The sequence below is a fragment of the Mus musculus genome, chromosome 15 (genome assembly GCF_000001635.26).
Source record: "Mus musculus strain C57BL/6J chromosome 15, GRCm38.p6 C57BL/6J".
Taxonomy (NCBI): Eukaryota; Metazoa; Chordata; class Mammalia; order Rodentia; family Muridae; genus Mus; species Mus musculus.
Window position 1 is genome coordinate 99,930,679 of NC_000081.6, and position 27,848 is coordinate 99,958,526.

General features: G+C 48.0%; 1 protein-coding gene and 1 long non-coding RNA gene across 6 annotated transcripts in view; one reads left to right on the top strand and one right to left on the bottom strand.

The window, feature by feature from the left end:
* Positions 1-27,848, bottom strand: part of Fam186a (family with sequence similarity 186, member A) — a 48,749-nt gene that overhangs the window by 12,334 nt on the left and 8,567 nt on the right. Inside the window, exons 2-6 of one of the 4 annotated variants that reach the window (XM_030248786.1) lie at positions 24,765-24,981; positions 24,072-24,242; positions 13,949-17,097; positions 9,120-13,777; positions 2,841-3,033 (exon numbers count right to left, since the gene is read on the bottom strand). In XM_030248786.1, coding sequence (XP_030104646.1) covers positions 2,841-3,033; positions 9,120-13,777; positions 13,949-17,097; positions 24,072-24,242; positions 24,765-24,981 — 8,388 coding nt within the window. Of the gene's footprint in view, positions 1-813; positions 981-2,840; positions 3,034-9,119; positions 13,892-13,948; positions 17,098-24,071; positions 24,243-24,764; positions 24,982-27,848 lie in introns of those variants that run through there. The other 3 variants (XM_030248785.1, XM_030248787.1, NM_028180.3) reach the window with 3 other exon arrangements.
* Gm21917 lies at positions 702-22,072 on the top strand. Of its 2 annotated transcripts, XR_003951483.1 has the most exons (4): positions 702-1,224; positions 2,137-2,309; positions 2,809-2,936; positions 21,807-22,072. It is a non-coding gene; the product is annotated as a predicted gene, 21917 (long non-coding RNA). The 2 variants fall into 2 exon arrangements; XR_003951482.1 differs by lacking the exon at positions 21,807-22,072 and having other exon boundaries at positions 2,809-3,305.

Consider the following 27,848-nt stretch of genomic DNA (forward strand, 5'->3'; position numbering starts at 1 on the left):
CCATCTTGCTTACTTCATCTATAAAGACTACATTTATTAAATCAAAAATTGGAGGGTTTTATTTGTTTTATAAAGAGCTATGATACTTAAAATACAATTGTCATGGAGAATTCTAAATATTTTACTTTAATCTGGTAATAATCTGAAGTCTTTTCTATTCAAATAAAGGAGAAAGTCTTAGAAATTAATCTCTCTCTTTTTTTTTTTTTGAGACAGATCTTATGAATCCTTGGTCAACCTGGAACCCATTATGTAGCACAGGTTTGCTTATATTAATTAATGTTAATTAGCTGGGCAGTGGTGGTGCACATCTTTGATCCCAGTACTTGGAAGGCAGTGGCAGGCGGATCTCTGTAAATTTGAGGCCAGCCTTGTCAATATACAGTGAGTTCTAGGACAGTCAAGACCACACAGAGAAACACTGTCTCGAAAGAAAGAAAGAAAGAGAGAGAGAAAGAAAGAAAGAAAGAGAAAGTTAATTAAAGAAAAAAAGGATATATAGATAATAGAATGTTTCTAGAACTCCAGCTTGTAGTTAATATTAGAACTGGACCGGTATAGTGATGAATGCCTTTAAATCCAGCCCTTGGGAGGCAGGAGTTGGAGGACAGCCTAGTCTGCATAGCAAGCTCCAGGGTAGCCAGTCTTAAAAAAAAAAAAAAAGTATTTGTAAGGAACATATCTTAAAAACTATTTTGTGAGTTGTAAATAATGTGACTCCTGATGCCTCAGAGGCAGGATCCATCCCACCCCCACCCCCATCGCAGAGAGGAGCCGAGCTCTTGGACAGCGTTGCCAAGCTAGTGAACTCACCCCAAGGCAAGCTGTTGCGCTAGTGTGTCAGCTCCAAGCTCTGAGTCCTGAGAGCGCAAATCTACCGCCCAATGAAATGATACAAGAGCTGGAACTTTGGGAACCGACTCCAAGATCTCACTGCAGTGCTCCCTAGTCAGAGCCCTGTTGGTACCTATGAGTAAGAGACTTGAGACTGTGCGTGGCCTCAGTGACCGTTGGAACTTACGGCGCCATCGCTGGGCGCACACAAACTCGCCTGGCAATGCCTGCTATGCTCCCAAAGACCTCTCAGACCTCCATCAGTGCCAACTTCCCAGCCTGCCTCAGCGGAAGGACTTCCGGGAGGACACGGTGGACATCCTCACGGGAAAAGATTCCCCAGTGGAACCCTGCAGCAGCATTTCTGCCCAAACAACTGACTCCCGCTTGGTGAGATGACTGCTTAACTTCTATATTAGCATGATATTATAGGGACGGTTTGTGTGGATAAATCGGCCATATTCGAAGACAGATCTTGTGTGGCATCCTAATTGCTGAAGCTGCTCCTATAGGCCTTACTCTTCGGTGTTATCACGACCATAGACTTTAGGGCTGGAGAGGCAGCGCTTTGCCTAGAATCAAGCACCGTTGTTGCCAAGGGCCAGGGCTCACAACTGTCTGTAATGTCTCCAGGTGCCCTGATGCCGCCTTCTTACCTCTGTAGGCACCCAATGCTCACAAACTTGGAAACCAAAATCCTGTAGCTTGTGCTCACAATTTCAGGGTGAAGTACTCTACTCCAGCTCTGAAACTTTTTAAAAGGCCATTGTACTGACACTTCCTCAAAAGGGACTCCAGAGGTTGGTGCCAGAATTTACTGGGATCTCTGTGCAGGGTGTGGTATAAGCAATTTAAATAAATTCTAAGCTCCTTGTAAACTCATGGTTTAAAACTGGCCTCTTAATGTTCTGAGGAAAAGAGTAACAAGCCATAATCAGTCAGGAGCCATACTTTCTGTGTGGCTCATACTCAGAATCCCAGCATTTGGGAAGCTGAGGCAGAAATACTGGCTGGAGTTCAAGGTCTCAAAACACAGCAGCAGAACAGAGAGCCAAAGAGCAGTGACTGGAGGGGCTGCCAGCTGACTAGGAAGGAAACAGTTAATCTCGTCTGAAGCCTCTCTTGTGGGAGCATTGTCATCAAGCAAATGTCTTGATGAGGTAGATCCAACAGCGCCCACTGAAGACAGGTCCACCAGATTTTGTGATGTCACCTTATTTGGGGACTGTAATTAAGCTTCTTAAACTGAGAGCATCCTGGACTACTTAGGTGTGTAATGAATTCACTGCCGTTTCTCCTCAGAGTCAGAAGAGGAGACAGAAGACACATTGGCCATCTGAAGGCAGAGACTGAAGTTACAAGTCTACAGGCTAAAGAATGGCAGTCGAGGAACAAATCTCTCCCGGGGCCTCCAGAGACAGTGAACCCTGAGATGCTTTGACTTCATAAACTTCTTGCCTCTAGAAGATGGGAAGGTATTTTCTTCTTGTTGGCAGTGGTAGAGGATTCTTTTAATGGTTGTCAGTACTTGAGTGGGCAGATATTCAAGATGGGGAATTTCCCCTATAGCCAAGGATGCCCTGGAATTACCCATGTAGCCCAGGTTTGCCTCAAACAATAATCCTTTTGCCTTAGCCTCTAGAGCGCTAGCTAGGATTACAGGTGTGAACCCCCACACCCAGCTATTTCTATTGTAGATTGCTGGTACCCTGTTACAACAGCCTCAGGAAACAAATATGTACGAATAAGTATGGTCTAGTCAGGCAAATGTTATTGTCAAAAAATAATTTTTTGAACTATGCATGATGGAGTACTCCTTTAATCCCAGCACTTGGGAGGAGGCAGAGACAGGTAATTCTGTGAGTTCGAGGTCAGCCTGGTCTGTAATAGTAGGTTCCAGGACAGTCAGGGCTACATAGAGAGAGATTATGTCTCCAGTAAAATAAAACTCAAAGAACCTTCTTTGTTTTGCAGGCCCCTGGGAAGGAGGCATGGGAAACAGGTACCTGGCTGAAGAACTGCGTCATAGACCGTAGGCACTGCTTTCGTCTCTGTTCCAGCTGCTTCTGCTTGTCCGTCCAGCTGTGCATCACCTTCTTCTGGTACTGGTCAATCCTATCAAGCATCGTGTACAAGCTCTGAACCTCGTACCCTTTCCCAGTGTTTTGGATGGTTTTCACTCGTTTGGTTAGGTGGTTTCTTGGGGAAAAAAAAAAAGAAAGAAAGAAAGAAAAAGAAAAAAGAAATCAAGAATCAAGAATTAGATCAAGAGATAGTTCTCAAAGCCGATGTATCACACCTGACTCCGTTTCTTAGCATTCCTATATCATTCTGAGTTAGCAGGAAGTAGGACAGGGCACGGGAGACTTGTTTAGTTAGGCCTTTGTCTAATTCCCTGTAAGTATACATTTCTATGCCCAGTGGTAGTGTGGCTTTAATCCCAGCACTCAGAGACAGGGGCAGGCAGATAGATCTCTGTGAGTAGGAGGCCAGCCTGGTCTACAGAGTGAGTTCCAGGACAGCCAGGGCTACACAGAGAAATGCTATCTTGAAAAACCAATCAACCAATCAGCCAACCAAACAAATGAACTATAGAATATGTTTCTAATCATCTATATTGCTTTCAGTTTTACATGAAATCTCTGAGGGTGTGTGTGTGTTTGTTGCAATCAATCATTTTTGCTTATTGTAATCGTAGCCTTCAGTAGGCTGAGATAGAGGAGCATTCTAATTTAAGGCCAGCCTGGGCTTCAAAGTAAGACTCTGCCAAACACACACACACACACACACACACATACACACACACACACACACACACACACACAAACACACACAAACACACACAAAGAAAAATTACATTTGACACCTTCTTATAAAGCCTTTTCAAATTGTTATCTTATTTTATGAGGGAGACGCGCATGCTACAGCACTAATGTGGAGGTCAGAGGTCAACCTGCAGGGGTCAGGTCTCCCTCCATCCCCCTTCATGGGTGTCTCAGGGATCAAACTCAGGGCCTCAGGTTTACCTGCTGAGCCATCTGGACAGCCCTGAGCATCCTTACTCTTCTTTTCTTTTGCTGTTGTTTTGCATTTTTCTTTGTTTCATTAGAGACAGGCTTTGCAGTGAGTTGAATAGTTTTGGCCCTTGTGTTTGAATACTTGGTCCACAGGGAGTGGCACTATTAGGAGGAGGAAGTGTGTCACTGTGTGGGTGGGCTTTGAGGTCTCCTATGTTCAAGCTCCACCCAGAGTAGCACTCAAGTCTCCTGGCTGCCCGTGTAAGACAGTCTCCTTCTGCTGCATTTAGATCAGGATGTAGAACTCCCAGCTGCCTCTGCAGCACCATGCCTGCCTGCACACTGCCATATTTCCCACCATGATGATAATGGACTGAACCTCTGAAATGGTAAGCCAGCCCCAATTCAATGTTTTTGTTTATAAGAATTGCCTTGGTCATGGTGTCTCTTCACTCTAATCGAGCCAGGCTTTCTTGTTGTATCCCTGGCTGTCCTGAAACTCACTCTGTACACCAGGGCTGGCCTTGAACTCAGAGATCTTCCTGTGTCTGCCTCCCGAGCGTTGAGATTAAAGGTATGTGTTACCACTGCTGGGCTTTGTGCAAAATATTTATAATTTACTAATCTTCTGAGTTATGAATGCTTTGAAGTCATTTTATTGGTCTGTCAGCTTCATATGTGTTTGCTGAGTGGGTTTGAGGCAGGGTATCATGTAGCTTAGGCTGGCCTTGAACTCACTCTGTTGCTGAAAATTACCTTGAACTCCTGATGCCCTCACCTCCACCTCACAGATGCATTAAATATCCTCATATCCCTAGAAAAAAAGTTACCATGGGACCATGGGTATTCATCACTCAGGGACAACCCAGTGAAGAAAGGTGCCTTGGGAGGCAGAGACCATTGCTTTTGCAGCATCTGGTGGGGAAAGGGTTTCCGGACTAGGAGATGAACCCAGGATCTCATACGTGAACAGGGATGGGAGCCAGGACCTCACACATGAGGATGCTGCACATGTTTTCTACCACTGAGCTATGTCTCAGACCAAGATCATCACTATTTTCCCACAGTTCTGGAGGTACCAACCTATTCATACATAAGACACACAAACTGGATGTTTAAAAATTAGAAAATCGGGGCTGGAGAGATGGTTCTGTGGTTTAGAGCACCTGCTGCTCTTGCAGAAGACCTGGACTCAATTCCCAGCACCCACATGGTGGCTCACAACTGTCTGTAATTCCAGTTCCAGGGGATCCGGTGTCTACTTCTGGCATCCACAGGTGCCAGGCATGTTCATGGTATGCAAACCTATGTGTAGGCATGTACAGGCATTTTAATCCAGCAACATGACTACTCTGGATTCCAGCTAAGGGCTGGAAAATAGACACACCCTTAGTACACACCTTTAATCCCAAGCAATCCCTTGTAGAAGGGAGCACTCATGTTTGAAGGTGATGTCTAATTGAGAGGCAAAGTGACAAATCAGAGACAGATTTGACAGAATAGAATAGGCCCAACTTTCATGAGGACAGAGGGAAGAGAGGCCACATAAGAAAGAGTGCAGAGAGAGAAAAGGAGAGAAGGCAGTTTTACAGGGATAATTGTACAAAGACAAATTGGAAAGAGAGAGAGCAAGCTAGACACAGGTGTAGACAGAACGAGCCAGAGAATGAGAAGGAGGCTGAAGATTAGAACATGTCGTCAAAGCTAGTACAAGTCCAAGCAAAGCAATTGAGAGAAGCCAGGTTGAATCAGTCAGCTTAGATAGAAGTCTGAGCCAGAACAGCTGAGTTAGACATCATCAAGAAGAAAGGGTGAGCTTATTCAGCAGCAAGTGTCAGAGGCTGAAAACTTCCTAGGCCTAGATAAGATTGTACAGAGGCTAGAAGCTTCCAGGACTAGGCCCAGGTTAGCAGACTGGGGTAGTATGCCCCCCAGATGACAGCTACCTCAGGTGAATAAAAGATGCTTTTACATAAACAAAACACTTATCATAATCATAAATAAATAAATAAATAATTTAAAATATCAGGAATTAGATTTGGATGGGAAAAGTATGTTCTTAGTAAAGATAATCAAAATTTTAGTGCTTTAATAATCATCAGAGCATGCGCGACAACACATACACACACACCACACACACATGTACACACATACACACACATGTACACACACACACCACACACACATACACATACATACACACACCACACACACATGTACACACACACATACGAACATACACACACATACACCACACACACACACACACACACGTACACACACACACCCCACACATACACACACATACACACACATGTACACACACACACCACACACACATGTACACACATACACATACACACACACACACCACACACACATACACACACATACACCACACACACATACGAACACACACACACATACACCACACACATACCACACACACATTACACCACACACACCACACACACACATGTACACACACACATATACATACACACACACACATACACCACACACACATACACACACACGTACACATACATACACCACACACCACACACACACACACGTATAATACCAGATACCTTGAGGAGGAGGGTTTTTCTTTTCCTTCTGATTTGTTTTGTTTTGTTTGGGGAAACAGGGTTTTTCTGTGTAGCCCAGGCTGCCCTCAAACTCAGAGATCCACCTGCCTCTGCCTCCTGAGTGCTAGGACTACAGGTGTGCACCCCCACCCACAGGCCCTGAGTTTTTTATTCCTACATGAAGGTCAGGCAGATTCACTTACTCAGGCAATTCCACTTAGGAACAAGCTTTACCCACCTAAAACTTGGTCTTATATCAGTGATAAGGACTCAAGAATCATCCCCAAGTAATTATTTTCCTTACTTAGAAGTTTAAGGAATTTTGTTTAAGACAGCATCTTACTATATAGACCAGGCTGGTCCCAAACTCTTGCCCTACCCTCTAGCATGCTGGAATCACAACATGTGTCACTTGGAGAGGAGAGGAGAGGAGAGGAGAGGAGAGGAGAGGAGAGGAGAGGAGAGGAGAGGAGAGGAGAGGAGAGGAGAGGAGGAGGAAGACGATGGGTGTTGGGGATTGGTTCCAACAATTTGAATTAATCCAGCTTCCCAAAATCAGGAATCTGCGTGTCCAAATGCTGAAGGTCCTTGTCCTAAATTGGTTTTTGATCAATCAATAAAGAACCAACAGCCATTGGCTGGGCAGGTAGACTGAGGCGGGACCTTGAGATTTGCAGAAGCTAGGAACTGGGAGAAGGAAGATAGACTCCATGACTCAGGGGAGGAGGATAGGACGTAAGCGCTGCAGGCAAGAAAGCAACCAGCCATGTAAGAATTCGGGGAAGTCGCCGCTGGCCACTGGCCACCTCCCTGATGGCCCTGGAGTCTCAGGAGGACCAGAGAGGAGCATTTGCTAGTGGGGATGGTTTAGGAGTGCCCAGCCTTTGACCTAGTCATGGCTTGTCAAAAATTAACTGGTGTGTGTGTGTGTGTGTGTGTGTGTGTGTGTGTCTGTGTGTGTCTGTGTGTGTCTTATGCGCAAAGGTACACTTTGTGCACATGCGCAAAGGTGCACTCGTGCAACCCTCTGGGAGCCAGAGCAGAGAGGTTGTCCAGCAGCAGCAGCAGCAGCAGCAGCAGCAGCAGCAGCAGCAGCAGCAGCACTTAGCCTCAGTCTTAGCTACTTGGGAAGCTAGATGCAAGTTTGGTGATTTAGTCAGACCCTGTTTCAAAACAGTAAAGGAGGGTGCACTCCCAGCACTGAGGAGACCAAGGCAGGAGGGTTGCCATGAACTTACAGCCAGCATGGAGTGCATAGTGGGTAGATGCTATGCTGGACCCCACGAGACCCCACCTCAGCAACAAAACCAACAAGAGACCTCGAATTTATAGTAGATGTACATTTGAGTTCCCTCAGTGGAAGGAAAGGTAAGTTATTTTACAAGTAGTGACCAAGTACCTAGGCAGGAAAAGACAGGTGAGACCTAGATCTCTTAGTAGAGAGGAATAAGCCAGAGACTATGTATAAGGCAAACAAACTGAAAAAAGATGTTTTGTTTTGTTGTATTTTGAGGTTGGCCTGGAACTCACTATACAGAGTATGCTGGCTCCTAATTCAGAGACCCCCCTACTTGATTTTGCTTCCCAAGTGCTGGGATTAAAGGTGTATACCACCACCCCAGCCTCTTACCTTGCTTGCTATCTTATTGTATCTCTATTTATAGACAACAGTCTCATGTAGTCTAGAATGACCTTGAACTCACTAAGTAGCTGACAATTGCCCTTCAATTCTTGATCCTCCTGCCTCTGCCTCTAATGTGATTGAATTGCAGGTGTAGGACCACCACGCCTTGCCTTTGCCTTTTCTGACATTACAAAAAAAAAAATCAGGGCCATCAACAAAGTTGTTATGGTGCCACCTTGATTTTAACTTGTCTTCCCGCTCTTCAAAAATTATGAAGAGCTGAGTCTGGTGGCCCATGTCTGTAATCTTACTCATCTGGAGGTGAGACAGGAAGGTTGAGAGTTAGGGGCCAGCCTGGGCTACATAGTGAGTTTCAGGTCAGTGACAGTTTCAGGGTGAGCCTTATCTCAAAAATACAAACGGATAAACAGATAAATGAAGCCAGGAGTGGCTATGTATTGTATCCCGGTATCAGTGGATAGAAACGGCCCCCTGTCAGCCTCGTGGAAAGGGTCAGTGAGAGACGCAGCCTTAAGAGAACAAGAGGAAGACACCTGGCCTCCTCCTCTGCCCTCTATTTTCCAAGGGCAACACATGCATGCTCACACATGCCCCTTTAATCCCTGAGTGCTCTACATACACACCCCTCCTGCCCTCAGCTCCCAAGCAGAATTACAAGCATGTACCACCTCAGTTGACTTCTCTTTGTGGTCCTAAACCTCCTTCCTGCAAATCCTTCATAAGAGCATGATACAGCGTATGAGAGACGGGGCTCAGTGACTAAGCCGTTGCTGGTTTTCCAGCGGGCCTGGGTCTCACCCCCAGCACTTCCACTGTAGCTCACAACTGATGTAATCCCATTCTCAGGAGATCCAATATCCTCTGTGAGCACAGGCACACACATGGTACAGGTACACATGCAAACAAAATACCCATACACATAAAATTAAAGAGAGAGAGAAAGAGCATGCATGCGTCTGATACAGCGAAGGAAGGAAGGTGTTGGACATCAGTACTATTCCAGTAAACAGTATGTATAATAATTATATCTACCTGGCAAGCTGGATCAGCCTATAGGCAACATACTTTCGGGACAGATACCCCAGCCGAACTGTATCTATATGAAGTAATTCGATTATGAGATTCTTGGCAATTGTGAGATACTGTGCAGGGAGTGCAGAAGTTTGTGCCGCCTGATTTAATGTGACCAGGTTCTTCCTCTGAGCCTCCACATCGACGACATAGCCGTCTTCAGGGTGCTGATCAGTGGGGGACACTATCATCTTGGCTTCTCTGGTACTAGAAACAGGGGTTGGTGTCCAGGGCTTGTCTATCGGCGGGAGCCATGGTTTCTGGCCCTTTTCAGAAGTTGAGATCTGTGGTGTTTGGGGGAGTTGAGTGGTAAGAGATGGTAGTGGTGTTCCAGGCTTCTCTCTAGAAAGGGCTTTCTCATCAATGAGAGGGGACTGTGACCGAGCTATCCCGGAGCTGGTGCCATAAGGCTGAAATATTCCAAATGGTTGCACACCCAAGGCATCTTGGAGTGCTTGAGTTTGTTCTGAAGTGTCAGGAGTCTTAGGTATTTGGGTCTTCTCAATAGGGAATGGAGCCTGAGAGGTCTCAAAACCCAGAGTGACATTTGGGAGACCTCTTGCTGATTTAGGTTTTAGAGGTTTGGCTTTTGAACTTCTCTGAGGTCTTCCAGGGGTTGGTAGGGCCTCTGCTGTGAAAGGATGCAGTGGGATGGAAGAGATTGCTGGCATGAAGCCTTGCTCGGGAATGAGCCTTGATGGGCCTTGCCATTCAGGAGGCTGGAGGGGGGTGGTTCTGGACATTGGGAGCTCCTCATGGGCAGCAGAGCCTCCAGAAACAAGTCCTGGCACCTCTCCAGAGGTGGGTGGGACTCTAGGTTTGAAGAAATGCCTAGGACCAAGGGGTGGCCCTGGAGTGGGAGGAGCCCCAGGTGCTAGGAGCTGTCTGAGGGAAGGAGGGGTTTCTGGTGCTAGGGGCTGTGCAAGAACGTCTTGGCCCCTGTCTGTGAGAGTCTGTCTGTAGGTAGGAGACATCCATGGCTTCTCAGAGTCCAGAAGACTACCTATTCCTAGGCTTGTCGTAGGGGTAAATGGGGCTTGAGTAGGAGAAGGCCTCAATGCCTGCAGTGGAATAGAAGCAGGGTAAGAATCCTTCCATCTTTGAGATAGTCTGTCGGTGGAAGTAGCCAACGTGGCAGGCTTCTCCAAGGTAAAAGGGCTGGGAAATGCCTGAGCTGGCTGGCGAGCAGTAATCCCCAGGGCTTGCAGTTGCTTAGTGGTAGTGATGTTTGGTGCCTCTTGAGCCATTCCTGGTGTGACTGAAATCTCCCATCTCCAAGCCAGATTCTCAGTGAGAGCGTCTTCTAGTGCTGCCACCTGCTCAGAGGTGAGGGTGACAGCTGCTGCCTGAGTTTGTTCGTAGGTAAAAGTGACACCCAAGTGCTGGGCTTTCTGGAGAGTGATGGTGAACAGCAGTGTTTGTGTGAGCTCTGGAGCAAGCTGCTTCTGCAAAGGCTGGGCCTGACTGGGTGTGAGGGGTGGCAGCTTTGCCTTGGCAGGCTCAACTGCCTGGGGCTGCTTGGGAGTGAGGGGAGAGATTCCCAATTCTTTCTCCTTTCTCTTTGAAGGTGGAGTTACAATTGCCTGGGGCTGCTTGGGAGTGAGGGGAGAGATTCCCATTTCTGTCTCCTTTGTCTTTGAAAGTAGAGCTCCAAATGCCTGGAATGGTTGGGTAGTTAGTGGGATTTCAATTGTCTGGGTATATTTAGAGGCGACAGCTGGTTTGGGGATTTGGATAGACTCAGAGATAAGGATTTGACTTCTCTGGGCTTCAAGTTGCTTCTTAGAAAGATGGCTCCTTAGTGCTTTTGTTTGTCTATAGGTTAATGGAACATCCAATTCCTGGAATTTCTTAGGAGAAAAAATACCTTGTGCCTGGGCCTGCTCAGGTGTGAGAGCAATCCCCAGGGCATGGGCCTGCTCAGGTGTGAGAGCAATCCCCAGAGCCTGGGCCTGCTCAGGAGTGACTGTGATTCTGTGGGCCTGGGCCTGTTCAGGAGTAAGAATGACTCCCAGAGCCTGGGCCTGCTCAGGGGTCAGACTGGTCCTCCGTGCCTTGGCCTGCTTAGGGGTGACAGTGATCCCCAGGGCCTGGGCCTGCTCAGGGGTGAGGCAAATCTTCATTACCTTGGCTTGACTAGCAGTGAGAGTGATTCCCAGGTACTGGGCCTGCTTAGGGGTGAGATAAATCCCCAATGACAGGGTCTCCTTAGTGGGGAAACTGGTCCTCAAGGCCTGAACCTGCTCAGAGGTCAGACTTAAACGTCTTTCCTGGTAAGGCTCAGGGGTAGGGGTGGGAATGATTCCCACAGCTTCAGCCTGCTTAAGGGTAGAAGCTATTCCCAGATCCTGGGCCTGCTCAGGGGTGAGAGTGAGCCCCAGGTCCTGAGCTTGCTGAGGGGTCAGATTAATCCTCTGTGCCTTGGCCTGCTCAACTGTGAGAGCGATTCCCAGGGAGTGGGCCTCCTCAGGGGTCAGACTGATCCCCTTTGCCTGCTCAGGGCTGACAGTGATTCCCAGAGCCTGGGCCTGCTGAGGAGTGAGATATATCTTTTGTACCTGGGCCTGCTGAGGGGTGAGAGTGAGCCCCATTGCTTGGGCCTGCAGGGGACTAAAACTGATCTCTTGTTGTTTGGGAATGAGAGAAATCCCCAGATCCTGGGCCTGCTCAGGGGTGAGAGTGATCCCCAGGTCCTGAGCTTGTTGAGGGGTCAAATTAATCCTCTGTGCCTTGGCCTGCTCAACTGTGAGAATTATCCCTAGGGAGTGGGCCTCCTCAGGGGTCAGACTGATCCCCTTTGCCTGCTCAGGGCTGACAGTGATTCCCAGAGCCTGGGCCTGCTGAGGAGTGAGATATATCTTTTGTACCTGGGCCTGCTGAGGGGTGAGAGTGAGCCCCATTGCTTGGGCCTGCAGGGGACTAAAACTGATCTCTTGTTGTTTGGGAATGAGAGAAATCCCCAGATCCTGGGCCTGCTCAGGGGTGAGAGTGAGCCCCAGGTCCTGAGCTTGTTGAGGGGTCAAATTAATCCTCTGTGCCTTGGCCTGCTCAACTGTGAGAATTATCCCTAGGGAGTGGGCCTCCTCAGGGGTCAGACTGATCCCCTTTGCCTGCTCAGGGCTGACAGTGATTCCCAGAGCCTGGGCCTGCTGAGGAGTGAGATATATCTTTTGTACCTGGGCCTGCTGAGGGGTGAGAGTGAGCCCCATTGCTTGGGCCTGCAGGGGACTAAAACTGATCTCTTGTTTGGGAATGAGAGAAATCCCCAGATCCTGGGCCTGCTCAGGGGTGAGAGTGAGCCCCAGGTCCTGAGCTTGTTGAGGGGTCAAATTAATCCTCTTTGCCTTGGCCTGCTCAACTGTGAGAATTATCCCTAGGGAGTGGGCCTCCTCAGGGGTCAGACTGATCCCCTTGGCCTTGGCCTGCTCAGGGCTGACAGTGATTCCCAGAGCCTGGGCCTGCTGAGGAGTGAGATATATCTTTTGTACCTGGGCCTGCTGAGGGGTGAGAGTGAGCCCCAGAGCTTGGGCCTGCTCTGGACTAAGACTGATCTCCTGTTGTTTAGGAATGAGAGAAATCCCCAGAGCCTGGGCCTGTTCAGGGCTGAGAGTGGTCGGCTGAGGGGTCGGAGTGATGCCCAGGGCCTGGGCCTGCTCAGGGGTTAGTGTGATCGGCTGAGGGGTCGGAGTGATACCCAGGGCCTGGGCCTGTTCAGGGCTGAGAGTGGTCGGCTGAGGGGTCGGAGTGATGCCCAGGGCCTGGGCCTGCTCAGGGGTTAGTGTGATCGGCTGAGGGGTCGGAGTGATGCCCAGGGCCTGGACCAGCTCAGGGGTTAGTGTGATCGGCTGAGGGGTAGGAGTGATGCCCAGGGCCTGGGCCTGCTCAGGGGTTAGTGTGATCGGCTGTGGGGTAGGAGTGATACCCAGGGCCTGGGTCTGCTCAGGGGTTAGTGTGATCGGCTGAGGGGTCGGAGTGATGCCCAGGGCCTGGGCCTGCTCAGGGGTTAGTGTGATCGGCTGTGGGGTAGGAGTGATACCCAGGGCCTGGGCCTGCTCAGGGGTTAGTGTGATCGGCTGAGGGGTCGGAGTGATGCCCAGGGCCTGGACCTGCTCAGGGGTTAGTGTGATCGGCTGAGGGGTCGGAGTGATGCCCAGGGCCTGGGCCTGCTCAGGGGTTAGTGTGATCGGCTGAGGGGTCGGAGTGATGCCCAGGGCCTGGGTCTGCTCAGGGGTTAGTGTGATCGGCTGAGGGGTCGGAGTGATGCCCAGGGCCTGGGCCTGCTCAGGGGTTAGTGTGATCGGCTGAGGGGTCGGAGTGATGCCCAGGGCCTGGGCCTGCTCAGGGGTTAGTGTGATCGGCTGAGGGGTCGGAGTGATGCCCAGGGCCTGGGCCTGCTCAGGGGTTAGTGTGATCGGCTGTGGGGTAGGAGTGATACCCAGGGCCTGGGTCTGCTCAGGGGTTAGTGTGATCGGCTGAGGGGTCGGAGTGATGCCCAGGGCCTGGGCCTGCTCAGGGGTTAGTGTGATCGGCTGTGGGGTAGGAGTGATACCCAGGGCCTGGGTCTGCTCAGGGGTTAGTGTGATCGGCTGAGGGGTCGGAGTGATGCCCAGGGCCTGGGCCTGCTCAGGGGTTAGTGTGATCGGCTGTGGGGTAGGAGTGATACCCAGGGCCTGGGTCTGCTCAGGGGTTAGTGTGGTCGGCTGTGGGGTCGGAGTGATGCCCAGGGCCTGGGCCTGCTCAGGGCTGAGAGTGATTGACTCACGGTTCGGAGTGATGCCCAGGGCCTGGACCTGCTCAGGGGTTAGTGTGATCGGCTGTGGGGTAGGAGTGATACCCAGGGCCTGGGCCTGCTCAGGGGTGAGAGTGGTCGGCTGAGGGGTCGGAGTGATACCCAGGGCCTCAGCCTGTTGAGGGCTCAGACTGACCTGCTCAGCGGTGAGAGTGTTCGCCAAGGCCTTGGCCTGCTCAGGGGTTAGTGTGATCAGCTGAGGGGTTGGGGTGATACCCAGAGCCTGGGTCTGCTCAGGGGTGAAAGTGATCGGCTGAGGGGTCGGGGTGATACCCAGGGCCTGGGTCTGATCAGGGCTCAGATTGATTCTCTGAGTCTTGACCTGCTCAGTGGTGAGAATGAGTGCCAGGGCCTGGGCCTGCTCAGGGGTGAGAGTGATTGGCTGATGGGTTGGAGTGATACCCAGGGCCTGGACCTGCTCAGAGGTGAGAGTGATTGGCTGATGGGTTGGAGTGATACCCAGGGCCTGGGTCTGCTCACGGGTGAAAGTGATTGGCTTAGGAGGGATCAGAGGGAGACCCAGGGCCTTGGCTTGCTCGGGCGTGAGATTAGTTCTTTGTGCTTCAGCCTGCTGAGTGGTGAGAGTGGTTCCGTGGACCTGGTACTGTTGAGGGATCAGATTGACCCTCTGTGCCTTGACTTGCTCAGGAGTGAGAGTGATCCCCAGGGCCTTAGCCTGCTGAAGGTTGAGAGTGATTCCCAGGACCTGGGCCTGTAGGGGAGTCAGACTGATTCTGTCCTCTTTGTACTGCTCAGGAGTGAGAGTGACCCCTAGGGCCCGAGCCTGCTCATGGGTTAGACTAATCCTCTGGGACTTAGTTTGCTCAGGGGTGAGAGTGATACCTAGGGCCTCAGTCTGCTGACGGGTGAGAGTAATCCTTGGTTCCTTGTCTTGCTCAGGAGTGGGAGTGGTTTCTTGTTCCAGGATCTGCTGGAAGGGTGGAATTGTTCTTTGGGTATCTGTGACTCCAGATATCTCTTCAGTAGTCACTTGGGAGATCTGCACTGCCTCAGGTTTTTCTGATATGAGAGACTCCTTTGGAGTCTGTGTCGGCTTAAGAATCCTAGGAACCATCAGCTTAGCCCCAAGCTCTTGCTCCTGCCCTGCTGTGAAAGCAGTCTTTAATTCTATAGTGTGTTCATGAGTAAGAGGACCACTCAAAGTTTGTGCCTGCTCAGAGGTGAGAGATGCCATTGAAAGCTGAGGGGACATCTGAGGGCCTATTATCTGGGCCTGCTCAGGGACATGCACTTGGTGGGGCTTTGGAGAAACGAAGGGGATTCTGGAAGAGGAGAGAGTGAGTTTGGGCTGCTGTTCCTCCGTGGCCCCCATTACACCAGGCTCCACCTGGAGCGCCTGCGCCTGACTTATCTGCGGTTTCGGGGCCTTCATCAGCCTGGGAGTTAGATTGATGGAGGTCTTGCTGACACCCTTCCACAGGTCCTGATGACCCGGCTCGCTCCACTTCGGCTTTTCTGCATCCTCTGCATCTCCCAGGTCCTGAACCTGGTGGCCTTGTGAGTCTTTGAATGCTTGCATCCACACCTCCAGCAGCTCCGTTTTGTCCTTCGTCCTCAGTCCTGGCTCTTCCTTCTGCACAGCCGCTGCCGCTGCCGCTGCCGCCACCGCCGCCTGTGGCTGTTCCTTCGTCGTTTTGTATTTGAAGTCACTCTCTATCTCATTTAAGAGCATCTGTACCAGTTTCTTAATTGCTGGGTCTGTGATCTCACTGAGGAGAACTCTGCCAACCTCAGACTTGGCGCCGACCGCCCCCTGCTTAGGAAGCATCCGTGACAGTGCTCCCTTTGGCTGTTTCTTGGGCTTCTCTTTAGGTTGAACCTTTCTTTCATCTCTGTATGTCCTCAAGGCTACAGTCACAGTTTCAGCCACTTTTTGGAAATATTCCTCTATTTTTGCCTTTATGACGTTTAAATTTTCAACTTCTGCTTTTCCCAGTGACGACTCCTCCTTCCGTATACTCTTTGGATCAAAAGCCTTTCCTACATTATTCGTCTTCTCTCTCAGGAAGGCCAGGATGGCTCTTTGAAATGATTCTAGACTGCCCTGCTCACCTTCATCAGGGGTTACTGAAGTCACCTTAGAAGTCTTGGGTTGTAACTTACCAGACCGTTTTGTTTCTTCAGTTTTTGCTATGAGTCTTTTCCACTTTGTTTCTGGTTTTTGTAGCTCTGGGGTACCCTCAGGCTGAAGCAGATCTATTTCACTCTTGGCTTCTTTGTCTGTTAATTTAAGGGTGGACTCTCTACTCTCTGGTGAGCCTGTGCTGCCTGGAATCAGCTGCTCAGATCTGCCCTTCTTGAGTTGTTCCCACATGGGACTTGGTCCCCCTCTGCCTTGCTCGGCCTTTGCTTTACCCACTTTCTTCTTGTCCATTGCTTTTAGAATATCCAGTTGAGTGAGTTTCTTTTCCTCCGTTTCCAGATTTGTGTCCAAGGTCTCCTCTGTCAGTGGCAGGCCTTTGAGTTTTATCTGGTCTTGGGGGGCCTCAGCTTTGTCCTCAACTTGCTGCTTAGCTGCATCCGGAGCCCCTTCACTGGAAGATGGGTCCCATGTCACTGTGGAGCTTTTGGTCCCTTCCTTCTGGGAGTCGTCTGTCTTTCCTTCCCTCTCAGAGTCCCTGGACTCCCTGCTGAAAAACGGCCCCTGTAAAGGCAGTATTTTCAAGGACCCAGCCGGGTGTATCATCTGGCGTCCAAGATAATTTTTGATGCGAATAAGTTGGTCGCATTTTTCTTCGGATTCTCTAAGTTTCTGCTGGAGCATCTCGTTCTCCTCGCTGAGTTCTTGGATGACCTGCTTGGAGCGGTCTTTCTCCTTATCTTCCTCTTGCTCTTCCTTCAGAACAGACTTGACCACTCGAGAGCTCACGAGTTTTAGTTCATCGCTGACGGTGTTCAGGGCCTTGGAGAGATTGATGACTGTGGTGGACATGTATTTAATGGCAGTATTTTCCAGCTTGCTGAACATCGCTGTGCCGATGAGCTCCTGCAGCATGCCCTGAATCTCTGAAACCTTAGCGTTTAAGCCGATCTGGTCAAAAATCATCTGATCTAGTCTTAAAGCTTGGGCTGTGGCAGGCCGCTTTATAGCTCGGTCTTTCCAAGCTTTCCAGAGAGTGCCTCTAGCCACTGGAAGAAAAACACAAAACAAAACATTACAGTTGTCTTTCTTCTTTTATGTTGTTCTGTGTCCATGTTTAAGCCTAAGGAACTCAGCCTTGACTAACAGATACTACTAGTATTGGATTTTATTTATAGTTATTACTCAATGAGTATATATATATACATATACATACATTCATATATATATGTTTTATAGATACATATATATGTGGAGAGAAAGAGAGAGAGAAATTGTTAATATATAGTGAAATATCCATGATCTCACTTTCGCATAGGAGATAACCAAGTTAATTACAGAACAGACAAACCCCCTATGCACGAGATATAAAATAACTTATGGAGATACTCCAGCCTGCAAGGACAGCAGCTGTGCTCTCCTTGCCCAAACTATAGGCTACAGATAAAGACTTTTCATGGAAAATTACACTCCCCAAAAGAAGAAAGAAGGGAAGTAACTTTTTCTTTTCAGGCTGGGTTCTCCTGGATGGCCTGGAACTAGAAATGTAGACTAGGCTGGGCCTCAAACTCACAGAGATCATCCTGTCTCTGCCTGCAGAGGCTGGGATTAAGGGTGCACAGCACAATGGATATGTGCCACCACACCTGGCTGTACTTTGGTTTTTGAATTGGAGCCTCTCCGGAACCTGGTGTTCATCAATCAGTGACACTATCTTGCCAGCAAACCCCGAGGACCTGCCTCTGTCCCCACCTTCCCCAGCTCTGGGACTACGGGTTGTTTTTTTTAATTTACGTATCTATCTATTTTATAATATGAGTACACTGTAGTTATCTTCAGACACACCAGAAGAGGGCATCAGATCCCATTACAGGTGGTTGTGAGCCACCATGCGGTTGCTGGGAATTGAACTCAGGACATCTGGAAGAGCAGTCAGTGCTCTTAACCCCTAAGGCATCTCTCCAGCCCCAGATGTTCTTGACTGTACTCTGGTGTTTATGTAGATGCTGGGGATCCAAACTCAAGACCTTATACACACGTTTCCAGTGCTTTCCTAACTGAGCCTTGACAGAACACAGTGAAGCGGTTCTTGGGGTGTACAGCAGCATCTTACCATGCACCTGATTGTTTCGTGTTGGGGTCCAGGAATCCCCTCATGAACTACACAAACACTGACCTCAGTCAGGCAGGGAGAGTTTATTGAGTGTAAGTATAGGCTGAGATTTTTCAAAGACCTACTTTTAATGATGGTTCTTAAATGCTTTAACCTCCCTTCTAGCCCACCACCCACCAGAGGTACTGGAAAAGGAAGGTTGTTAGGATATAGGGGAAGTGGACCTGTTTAGAAATGCCTCTTGGGAGCAAACCCCATCTGCATTGTCAGGAAATCAGTGTTCAGTTCACAGTTCAGCAGTGGCAGCTCAGACCACTCGCAAACACCTCACAGATCTGCCAGCAGTCCAGTTCAGTAGTGTCGGGACAGCAGCAGTGGTGGCAGGATCTAGCAGGAACAGCCAGGCCTCAACCAAATCAGCAGGAGTCAGCAGGAGGGACCAGGACCACACGGGGAAACCAGAAGTTCTTTGCCATGCCTTTCTCAATGACTGAAGACTCAAGAGCAAGAAGCCTTGCAAAGCTAGCTCTACAAGCAAGCCCCTCTCACAGGCCACCGGGTCTTATTTATACTCCCGCCAAACAGCATGTGTCCTCCACGGGTTTAAGACAGACTCAGCACATGAGTGTGTCTCAGCAAAACTCAAGTTGAGTTTGTATCAGCTGACATCACTCTGCCAATCAGCCCAATCCCTTGGAAGTGCCAAGAAGCCATCAGCACACCACCAGAAGTTCTTTGGTGCATTTCTCTCTATGGAGTCCTGGCAAATGGAGCTCAACTATGCAATGTAAGGCAGACCAGTACATGTGTGTCGTTAGCAAAGAATCCTTCGTCACATGTCCTTTCACGTGCTTCCTTTAGCAGAACATCTTTTCACCTGTGTCTGCTTCAGGAAAACACTCCTTCACGTGTTTGCCCCAGCAAAACACCATCTGACACAACTGACTTTCCAAAGAACCCTAAAGTTTCCACTTCACATACGCCCAGGACTGAGCAGCCAGGGCCACAATCCAGATTCAGGAGCTGAACCGTGACCCTGAGTAAAGATCCCACAGGGTTTTTAAGTTGAAAAATCCATAAACATCTGTGCCAAGTTATTCCACCAATCAGGACTTAGGGACAGGGACCTCCTTAGGACCATGCCTGTGTTGTACATTTATCCTGTTTCCATTGACTGGGGGTATTCAGTTGTCGCAGGGATCTTGCCTTGTCTAACATTAATGTCTTAACTTGCCAACCAGGACGTCAGTTACCCAGGTACAAGTCTTTTTTCTGCCAAGTAGGATGTCAGTTCCCTGGGAGGTCTTGGGAACTTACACTTTACTTGACCACTACTCAAACTGGAAGTCTTAATTTTATTTATTTATTTATTTATTTATTTATTTTTTGTTTTTTCGAGACAGGGTTTTTCTGTGTAGCCCTGACTGTCCTGGAACTCACTCTGTAGACCAGGCTGGCCTCAAACTCAGAAATCCACCTGCCTCTGCCTCTCAAGTGCTGGGATTAAAGGCGTGTGCCACCACTGCCTGGTGGAAGTCTTATTTTAAATAGTTTCTTATATCACCTATGTTGGGGTCCATCCCAGGGGCAGCTTATAAAGACAAATACCATAAAAGCTTATACACAGGTATAGGAAGTGTTGCTGGGTGGTTGGTTCGAGTCCAAGCTTATTGTGGGTAACTATACAAAGCAGTTCTACTGACTTCTATCACGATCGATTGGTTTCCAAGGGCACAGAACATAAAAGAATATGTAATCAACTTAGCATTAGGAAGTTTCCTAGTGGACTGGAGAGATGGCTCAGTGGTTAAGAGCACTGACTGCTCTTCCGAAGGTCCTGAGTTCAATTCCCAGCAACCACATGGTGGCTCACAAGCATCCCTAATGAGATCTGATGCCCTCTTCTGAGGTGTCTGAAGACAGCTACAGAGTACTTATGTAAAATAAATAAATGTTAAAAAGGAAAGAAAGAAAGTAGGTAAGTTTCCTAGTAACAGCAGAAACATATGAGGAAGTTTCCTTACAATGGCTAGCTAAGTAACAATTATCTAAGCCGTAACATTTTACCTAGGCCTTAACACTCAAAATTGTGGGGCTGGAGAGATGGTGTCTTAGTCAGGGTTTCTATTCCTGCACAAACATCATGACCAAGAAGCAGTTGGGGAGGAAAGGGTTTATTCAGCTTACACTTCCGCATTGCTGTTCATCACCAAAGGAAGTCAGGACAGGAACTCAGGCAGATCAGGAAGCAGAAGCTGATGCAGAGGCCATGGAGGGATGTTCTTTACTAGCCTGCCTCACCTGGCTTGCTCAGCCTGCTCTCTTATAGAACCCAAGACTACCAGCCCAGAGATGGTCCCACCTTGATCACTAATTGGGAAAATACCCCACAGCTGGATCTCATGGAGGCATTTCCCCAACTGAAGCTCCTTTCTCCGTGATAACCCCAGCCTGTGTCAAGTTGACACATAAAACCAGCCAGTACAGATGGCTCAGAGGTTAAGAGCACTGACTGCTCTTCCAGAGGTCCTGAGTTCAATTCCCAGCAACCACATGGCTCACAACCATCCGTAATGGGATCTGATGCCCTCTTATGGTGTGTCTGAAGAGAGCAATGGTATACTCAGATACATAAAATAAATAAATAAATCTTTATATAAAAAAATAGCTGGGCAGTGGTGGCACACGCATCTTAGCATTTGGGAGACAGAGGCAGGCAGATTTCTGAGCCAGCCACCAGGCTCAGAGTGAGTTTCTCTGAGTTGAGGGCAAACTTGCTGCTATGTGGCCAAGGCTGGCCTTGGATTCTGGATCCTCTTGACTTTATCTCCTAAGTACTGGAATTATGAGTGTGAGCAGATCCGGGCGTGGTAGCACACGCCTTTAATCCCAGCACTTGGGAGGCAGAGGCAGGTGGATTTCAGAGTTCGAGGCCAGCCTGGTCTACAGAGTGAGTTCCAGGACAGCCAGAGCTATACAGAGAAACCCTGTCTCGAAAAACCAAAAAAAAAAAAAAAAAAAAGAGTGTGAGCAGCCATACCTCCTCTTCTTCTTCTTCTTCTTCTTCTTCTTCTTCTTCTTCTTCTTCTTCTTCTTCTTCTTCTTCTTTTCTTTCTTCTTCTTCTTCTTTTCTTTCTTCTTCTTCTTCTTCTTCTTCTTCTTCTTCTTCTTCTTCTCCTTCTCCCTCCTCCTTCTCCCTCCTTCTCTTCTTCCTCTCTCTCCTCCTCTTCCTCCTTCTTTTTCATCCTCCTCCTCTTTTTTTTTGGTTTAATGAGACAGGGTTTCTCTGTGTAGCCCTAGCTGTCCTGAAACTCTGTAGGCTAGGCTGTCTTTAAATTCACAGAGATCCTCCTGCCTCTACCTCCCAAGTGTTAGTATTAAAGGCATGTGCCGCCATCACCCAATTAACGCTGGATTCTTTTTTTTTTTTTTTTTTTTTTTTTTTTTTTTTTTTTTGGTTTTTTGAGACAGGTTTTCTCTGTATAGCCCTGGCTGTCCTGGAACTCACTCTGTAGACCAGGCTGGCCTCGAACTCAGAAATCCGCCTGCCTCTGCCTCCCAAGTGCTGGGATCAAAGGCGTGCACCACCACTGCCTGGCTTAAAGATACATATTTTAAAAGATTTAATTTATTCTGTGTGTGCAGGTATATTTGTGTATGAATACATGCACATGAGTGTCCATGGAAAACAGAAGAGGACATCAGATACCCTGGAACTGGGATTATGCACAGCATGGTCATGTGAACAGTGCTCTTCCTCACTGAATCATCTCGATGCCCACTGATACAAGACACTAATGAGGGAAACAGTGGGACAGCATACAAGAACTCTGCTTTTTCTTCCCTCAAAACCTAAAACTGCTCTTTAAAAAAAGAAAATAGCCGGGTGTGGTGGCGCACACCTTTAATCCCAGCACTCGGGAGGCAGAGGCAGGCGGATTTCTGAGTTCGAGGCCAGCCTGGTCTACAAAGTGAGTTCCAGGACAGCCAGGGCTACACAGAGAAACCCTGTCTCAAAAATACAAAAAAAAAAAAAAAAAGTAAATGATGGGGCTGGAGAGATGGCTCAGAGGTTAAGAGCACTGACTGCTCCTCCAGAGGACCTGAGTTCAAATCCCAGCAACCACATGGTTACTCACAACCATCTGTAATAAGATCTGACACCCTCTTCTGGTGTGTCTGAAGACAGCTACAGTGTACTTATATAATATAAATAAATCTTAAAAGAAAAAAAAAGCCAAACATGGAGAACATTCAGATATCCACCAACAGGTGACCAGGACAGTAAGATGTGGTGTGTCTGAAAACTCACTGAAGGCTAAATTGGGAGGATTGGGTTACCATTGTGTGCTACAACGTTGCTGAAGAAGACAGGCAGCACAGACTACCCACCCATACAGGAAGATGGAGTAACTCATTTCTATAATCCCAGCCTCCAGAGGGCTGTGACAGGAGAATCTCAAGTTCCAGACCAGCCTGGATTACATAGCAAGACTCTGTTTCAACTAAACAAAAACCCACATGTAGGGCAAGTGGACTGTGCCACCTGACAGTCATAAGAACTGGTAAGGCTGAGTGAGGTCAAACTTGGGAATCTCAGAGATTTGAGAAGTGCAGGAGTGGAGCCGTCCTTACCTGCCTCGGTACCTGCTCTGGAACAAGTCACCACAACACACAGATGAGAGGACCATGGGCAGTCAGTCATGTGACGTAGCACCAGGAGTCCTTCCCCATTCAAATAAGAGCATCACTGACATCTCAAACTGATCCAATAGGAAACATCTACCCCTAAGTCCCACCCATCTCCAAGGTTCACATAGACCCTGTCCACCTGAAATAAAGGGCACAAGTTATTTCATGGAGGATGGAGGATCGTCTGAGAATGGCTGTTTTTACACCTGGGGAAGAGTTCTCTCTCCCAAAGCATTCATTGCTAGATGATGGACCCGCTTGCCTGGCCAGGCTCTCGCTGCCTGCAGAGGCTCAAATCAGAGCGTCTGCACATTGCCACCTCTGCCTCTGCTTGCAGCTGTAGCTGACGAGAGATCCAAGGATGCTGGCTGCCTGCCTTGCACAGGCCGCCCAAACCTTTTTACTTCTCTTCAAGAGCTCTAACGCTCCCGGCATCCCCGGCCCTGGCTTTGCTTTGCCCTCCTTAGTCTGATGCCTTCGAGAGAATCAGGCAGACAGAGGACCATACATACATATAATATGATGTCTATATAAAATAGTCAAAACAAATTTATTGAGACAAAATAGATGGTTGTCCACGACTGTGGATAAGAATAAAGACAGACATATGAACACATATCTTTTTGGATAGTAGAAATGCTTTAAAAATGGACTACTGCTGGGCAGTGGTAGCGCACAGAGTAAGTTCCAGGACAGCCAGGACTATATAGAGAAACCCTGTCTCAACCCCCCCCACCCCCCAAAAAAAAGGACTACCAGGGGCTGTGGGTGTGGCTTGCCTCAAAATCCATGAGACTCTGAGTTCAGCCGCCAGCATCACTGCCATGGGGAGTAAGGGTGCTGATCACCCCACAGCAACTGTGAATTTATGGAAACATCTGTGCAGTTGATACATGTACATTTTATAGAATGCGAATTATATGTCAATAAATTTTTGCCTATTAATATTTTATGTGTATGAGAGTTTTTGTCTGCATGTATGTTTGGATACCATGTGCATGCCAGAACCTGAAGAAGCCAAAAGAAGGCATTGGTTCCCATTGGAACCACAGAGCTACAGATGGTGTGAGCTACCATGTGGGTGCTGGGAATGTCACTCAGGTCCTCTGGAAAAACACCTAGTGCTCTTGACCACGGAACCATCTCTCCATCCCCCAACAGAGCTATATTTTGGTAAAAAGTTAAACTCCATTCCCAAGTGTTACAAAGCACCCTTACATATTCTTTTCTTCGCTCTCTTCTTCTCTTCCACGAGTAATAAGGCCATTTGAATCAGAGAGTCGACATTCTTGCTGATCCTTTTCAGCGTGTCTGGTATCAGCTCCATCTTCACAGTCCAGTGGTAGTAGTCATCCATGTTGATGGCAGACACCTCGGACAGAATAAGATCTTGAGGAGGAGAAAAGAAAGCCGTCTTACAGAGGAAACAAACTAAACATATCCACAGAGCCTTAAGATAATTTGTAACTGTACAACATGGTTCCACTGGGGAATAGTTATCTTGTATTTGGGTTGACCTGAGCAAGCAGGGCCAACCAGAGCGAGCAGAGGTTCTAGAAAATTCAATTCCCAACAACCACATGAAGGCTCACAACCATCTGCACAGCTACAGTGTACTCACATAAACAAACAAACAAACAAATATATAAATCTGTTTTTAAGTCATCTTGTATTTATTGTTATCCTGAGCCTTTTCCCTTTTATAGGAAGAGACTTGGACTATAAACCCAAACAAGTTAAATCAGTAAGTTATGAAAATATAACTGAGGTTTAAATGCCTCGAGTTTGTTTCCCTCCCACAGCTGGGTCTTCCTCCTTGATGTAGCCAGTCCTTCCATGTCCCTCCTGATTTAACTTCTCTCCTCTTTCCTTAACTTTGCTCCTTCCCTCTGGAGCCTTCTACACACTTACTCCATTCTTCTAGCCAGGACAGAATCTTGGAGAGAGTCCTTTCTCTAAGGTCAACATTCGTCATAACTGTGGCAATCTTTTCTAAAAAAGCCTTTCTCTTCTTTTTCTGGCTTTCTGAGCTGGAACCCTTCCTCCCAGGGGACATGCTGTCGATATTATACCGAGTCATTATCAGCTCCACGTTGCTCATTATTTCAGTCAGCCTCCAAATAACTTCCTATAAAAAGAAGGAATAGCATACTAGTTTGAAAATAAGTTTTGGTCATGTTTACTCTAAGGATGTCAGTAGTTAATATAAAGCTGACCCAGGCAAGTCTTGTCAGAGTGGTGAGATGGCCCAGTGATTAAACGTGCCTGCCGCCAAGCAAGCCCAGGGTGGACAGAGAGAACAACATCTTGTAAGTTGCCTGCAGACCACTACATGCATGGCCACACGCATGCAAGCATACATCCAAACATAAAGCAGACAGGAGTGACGTGAGACCTAAGATAGCTCCCAGCACCCCGGTGAGACAGCAAAAAAGATCTGAGGCCAGGGAGTGGCTGCTTCTCCCATTTTCACGGTGACAATACTGTCCCCAACTCCTGAGTTACCTCATTAAGCAGGGCTTTCACTGGAGTATGATGTGGTGAGATATGGTTGGCCAATGGTCTAGGCTTGGGATTGGCTCAAACACCGTACATAAACTTATGGGCCGTGTGAAACTCAGATCTGAACCCTGATGCTGGTTTCTGAAGTCTGATGGCCTGGGGTTCGTCACGTGACTCTGTTGCCTCTTACCCCCAACCCTCAGTCCTGTTCCCACAGTCTTGCCAGCTAACCTCAGCTTTTGGGTGACTGGCCAAAAGAACTGTGATTCCTAGGCCAGCCTGGGCAATGCAGGGAGGCCCTCCCATGTCAGAAACCAAGTGTTGCTATTGTATCTTTTCTACGATTTCCAGATTTTTTCTCATTTAAAAAAAAAAAAAAGTCTTAGGTTGGACATGGTGGAGCTTGTAGCCCTAGCACTCAGGAATTACAAGCAAGAGTTCAAGGCCAGCCTAAACTACATAGGAAGCTAGAGGCTAATCTGGGCTACATGAGACCCTGTACCAACAACTCTTCAAATAAATAAAAAGAATTAACTTTTTAAGCTTTCATCACCTAGCAAGATTGTGATGAAATGGAAAGATCCCTGGGTTTTACGCTGGCCTGGGACCCTAAACACAGCTCTTTTGTTAAAATAGCATTTGTTGTCACTAACATTTCCAAAGTGCCTCTGCTTTATCCAAAAACCAAGACTGCTAAAGGCAAAGTGTGAGTTGCTTCCTCTTTAGGGTAGTGGTGACTGAGTCAGGGCCATCCATGTCCTGTGCAGGCACCCTACCTGTCAACTGAGCAAGCCTGGAATCCTAACACAAAGGGATGGAGGCAGGAGGATCACAAGTTCAGAGTCACCCTTGATTCCACAGGAAGTTTGAGGCTAGCCGGGGCTACAAAAGACCCTCTCTCCAACAAACAAACAAACAAACATCGAAAAACTGTGGGAACCCATTTGGTTGTCAGAATTATCAGAAAGATAGATTACTAGCATCTTCTAAAAAGGTACTGAGTGGGGGCCAGGGCGGGGAGTGCTGATGAAATGGCTCAACCAGGGGAGATGCTTGCTGCCAAACCTGACCACCAAAGAGTTCCGTGTCCAGAGCCTACCAAGCAGCAGGAGAGAGCTGACTCCAGGAGGTTATCCTTTGATGTCTACATGGTGCCATAGGATATAAAAACACACTTGCTTGTGCACAGAGAGAGAGAGAGAGAGAGAGAGACAGACAGACAGACAGACGCACACATCCCATAAATAAGTTTTTAATTTCCAAGTGATTTTCACAATTCTAAAACACCATGGCACAGCAGCACCTGTGCTGAGCAGTTGTTTGTGCGCTTGACACAAGCTAAGGTCATCTGTGTCTTAGGGCTACCACTGCTGTGATTATACACCACAACGAAAAGCAACTTAAAAAAGAAAAGATTTCTTTCACTCTCAGTCCATAGAACGGTTCCCCATCACAAGCAGTTCCAACAGAATCCTGGCGGTGGGGCTGAAACAGAGAGCATAGGGGAACACTGCTTGCTGGCTGTTTTGTAGCCTGATCTCATGAAGTCATTTTTCTCATCTTCTCATCTGAGGCTCCCTGCCTCCTCTCTGATGACTCTAGCTCCTGTCAAGTTGTCTCTGGGAAGAGAGAACGTTGATTGAGCAAATGCCCCAATCAAACTGGTCTCCAGACAAGTCTTAGGGGCATTTTTCTGATTAAGGATTGCTGTGGGAGGTCGGGCCCTGCCCTCTGGCTGAGACCAGCCCTGGCAAGGTGGTCCTGAGTCAAATACAGAGTAAAGTGAACAAGCCCTAAACAGCCTTTCTCCACTGGCCTCTGCTTCATTCCAGCCTCCAGGTTCTTGCCTCGAGTTCCTGCTGTGACTCCCCCTGATGATGGGCTTGCACCTAGAAGCCAAATAAACTCCTTCCTCCCCAAGTTGCTTTTGCAACTTGTGGTCTTTATCACAGCAAAAGAAAAGCAAACTAGCCAGGTGTGGTGGTGCCAGCACTCCGGAGGCAGAGGCAGGCAGATTTCTGAGTTCGAGGCCAGCCTGGTCTACAGAGTGAGTTCCAGGACAGCCAGGGCTACACAGAGAAACCCTGTTTCGGGGAAAAAAAAAAAGAAAAGAAAAGAAAAGAAAAGAAAAGAAAAGAAAAGAAAAGAAAAGGAGAGAGAAGAAAAGAAAAAAGAGGAGAGAAAAGAAGAGAAAAGAAAAGCAAAGCAAACTAGAGGCTGGAGAGAGGGCTCAGCAGTTAAGAGCACTGGCTGCTCTTCTGGGGTTCAATTTTCAGCACCCGCAGGGCAGCTCACAACTGTCTGTAAACTCCAAGATCTGACACCCTCACACCCACATACATGCAGGCAAAACACCAAATGCAGGCACATAAAATAGAGATAAAATTTAAAAGCAGACTTAATGGTGCCAATAATAAAGCATTTCTGCTAATTGTATCTATCTAGTGTTGCTACAATAGAACTAAATTTGTATCGAGCTGTTTGTAGCTTTCA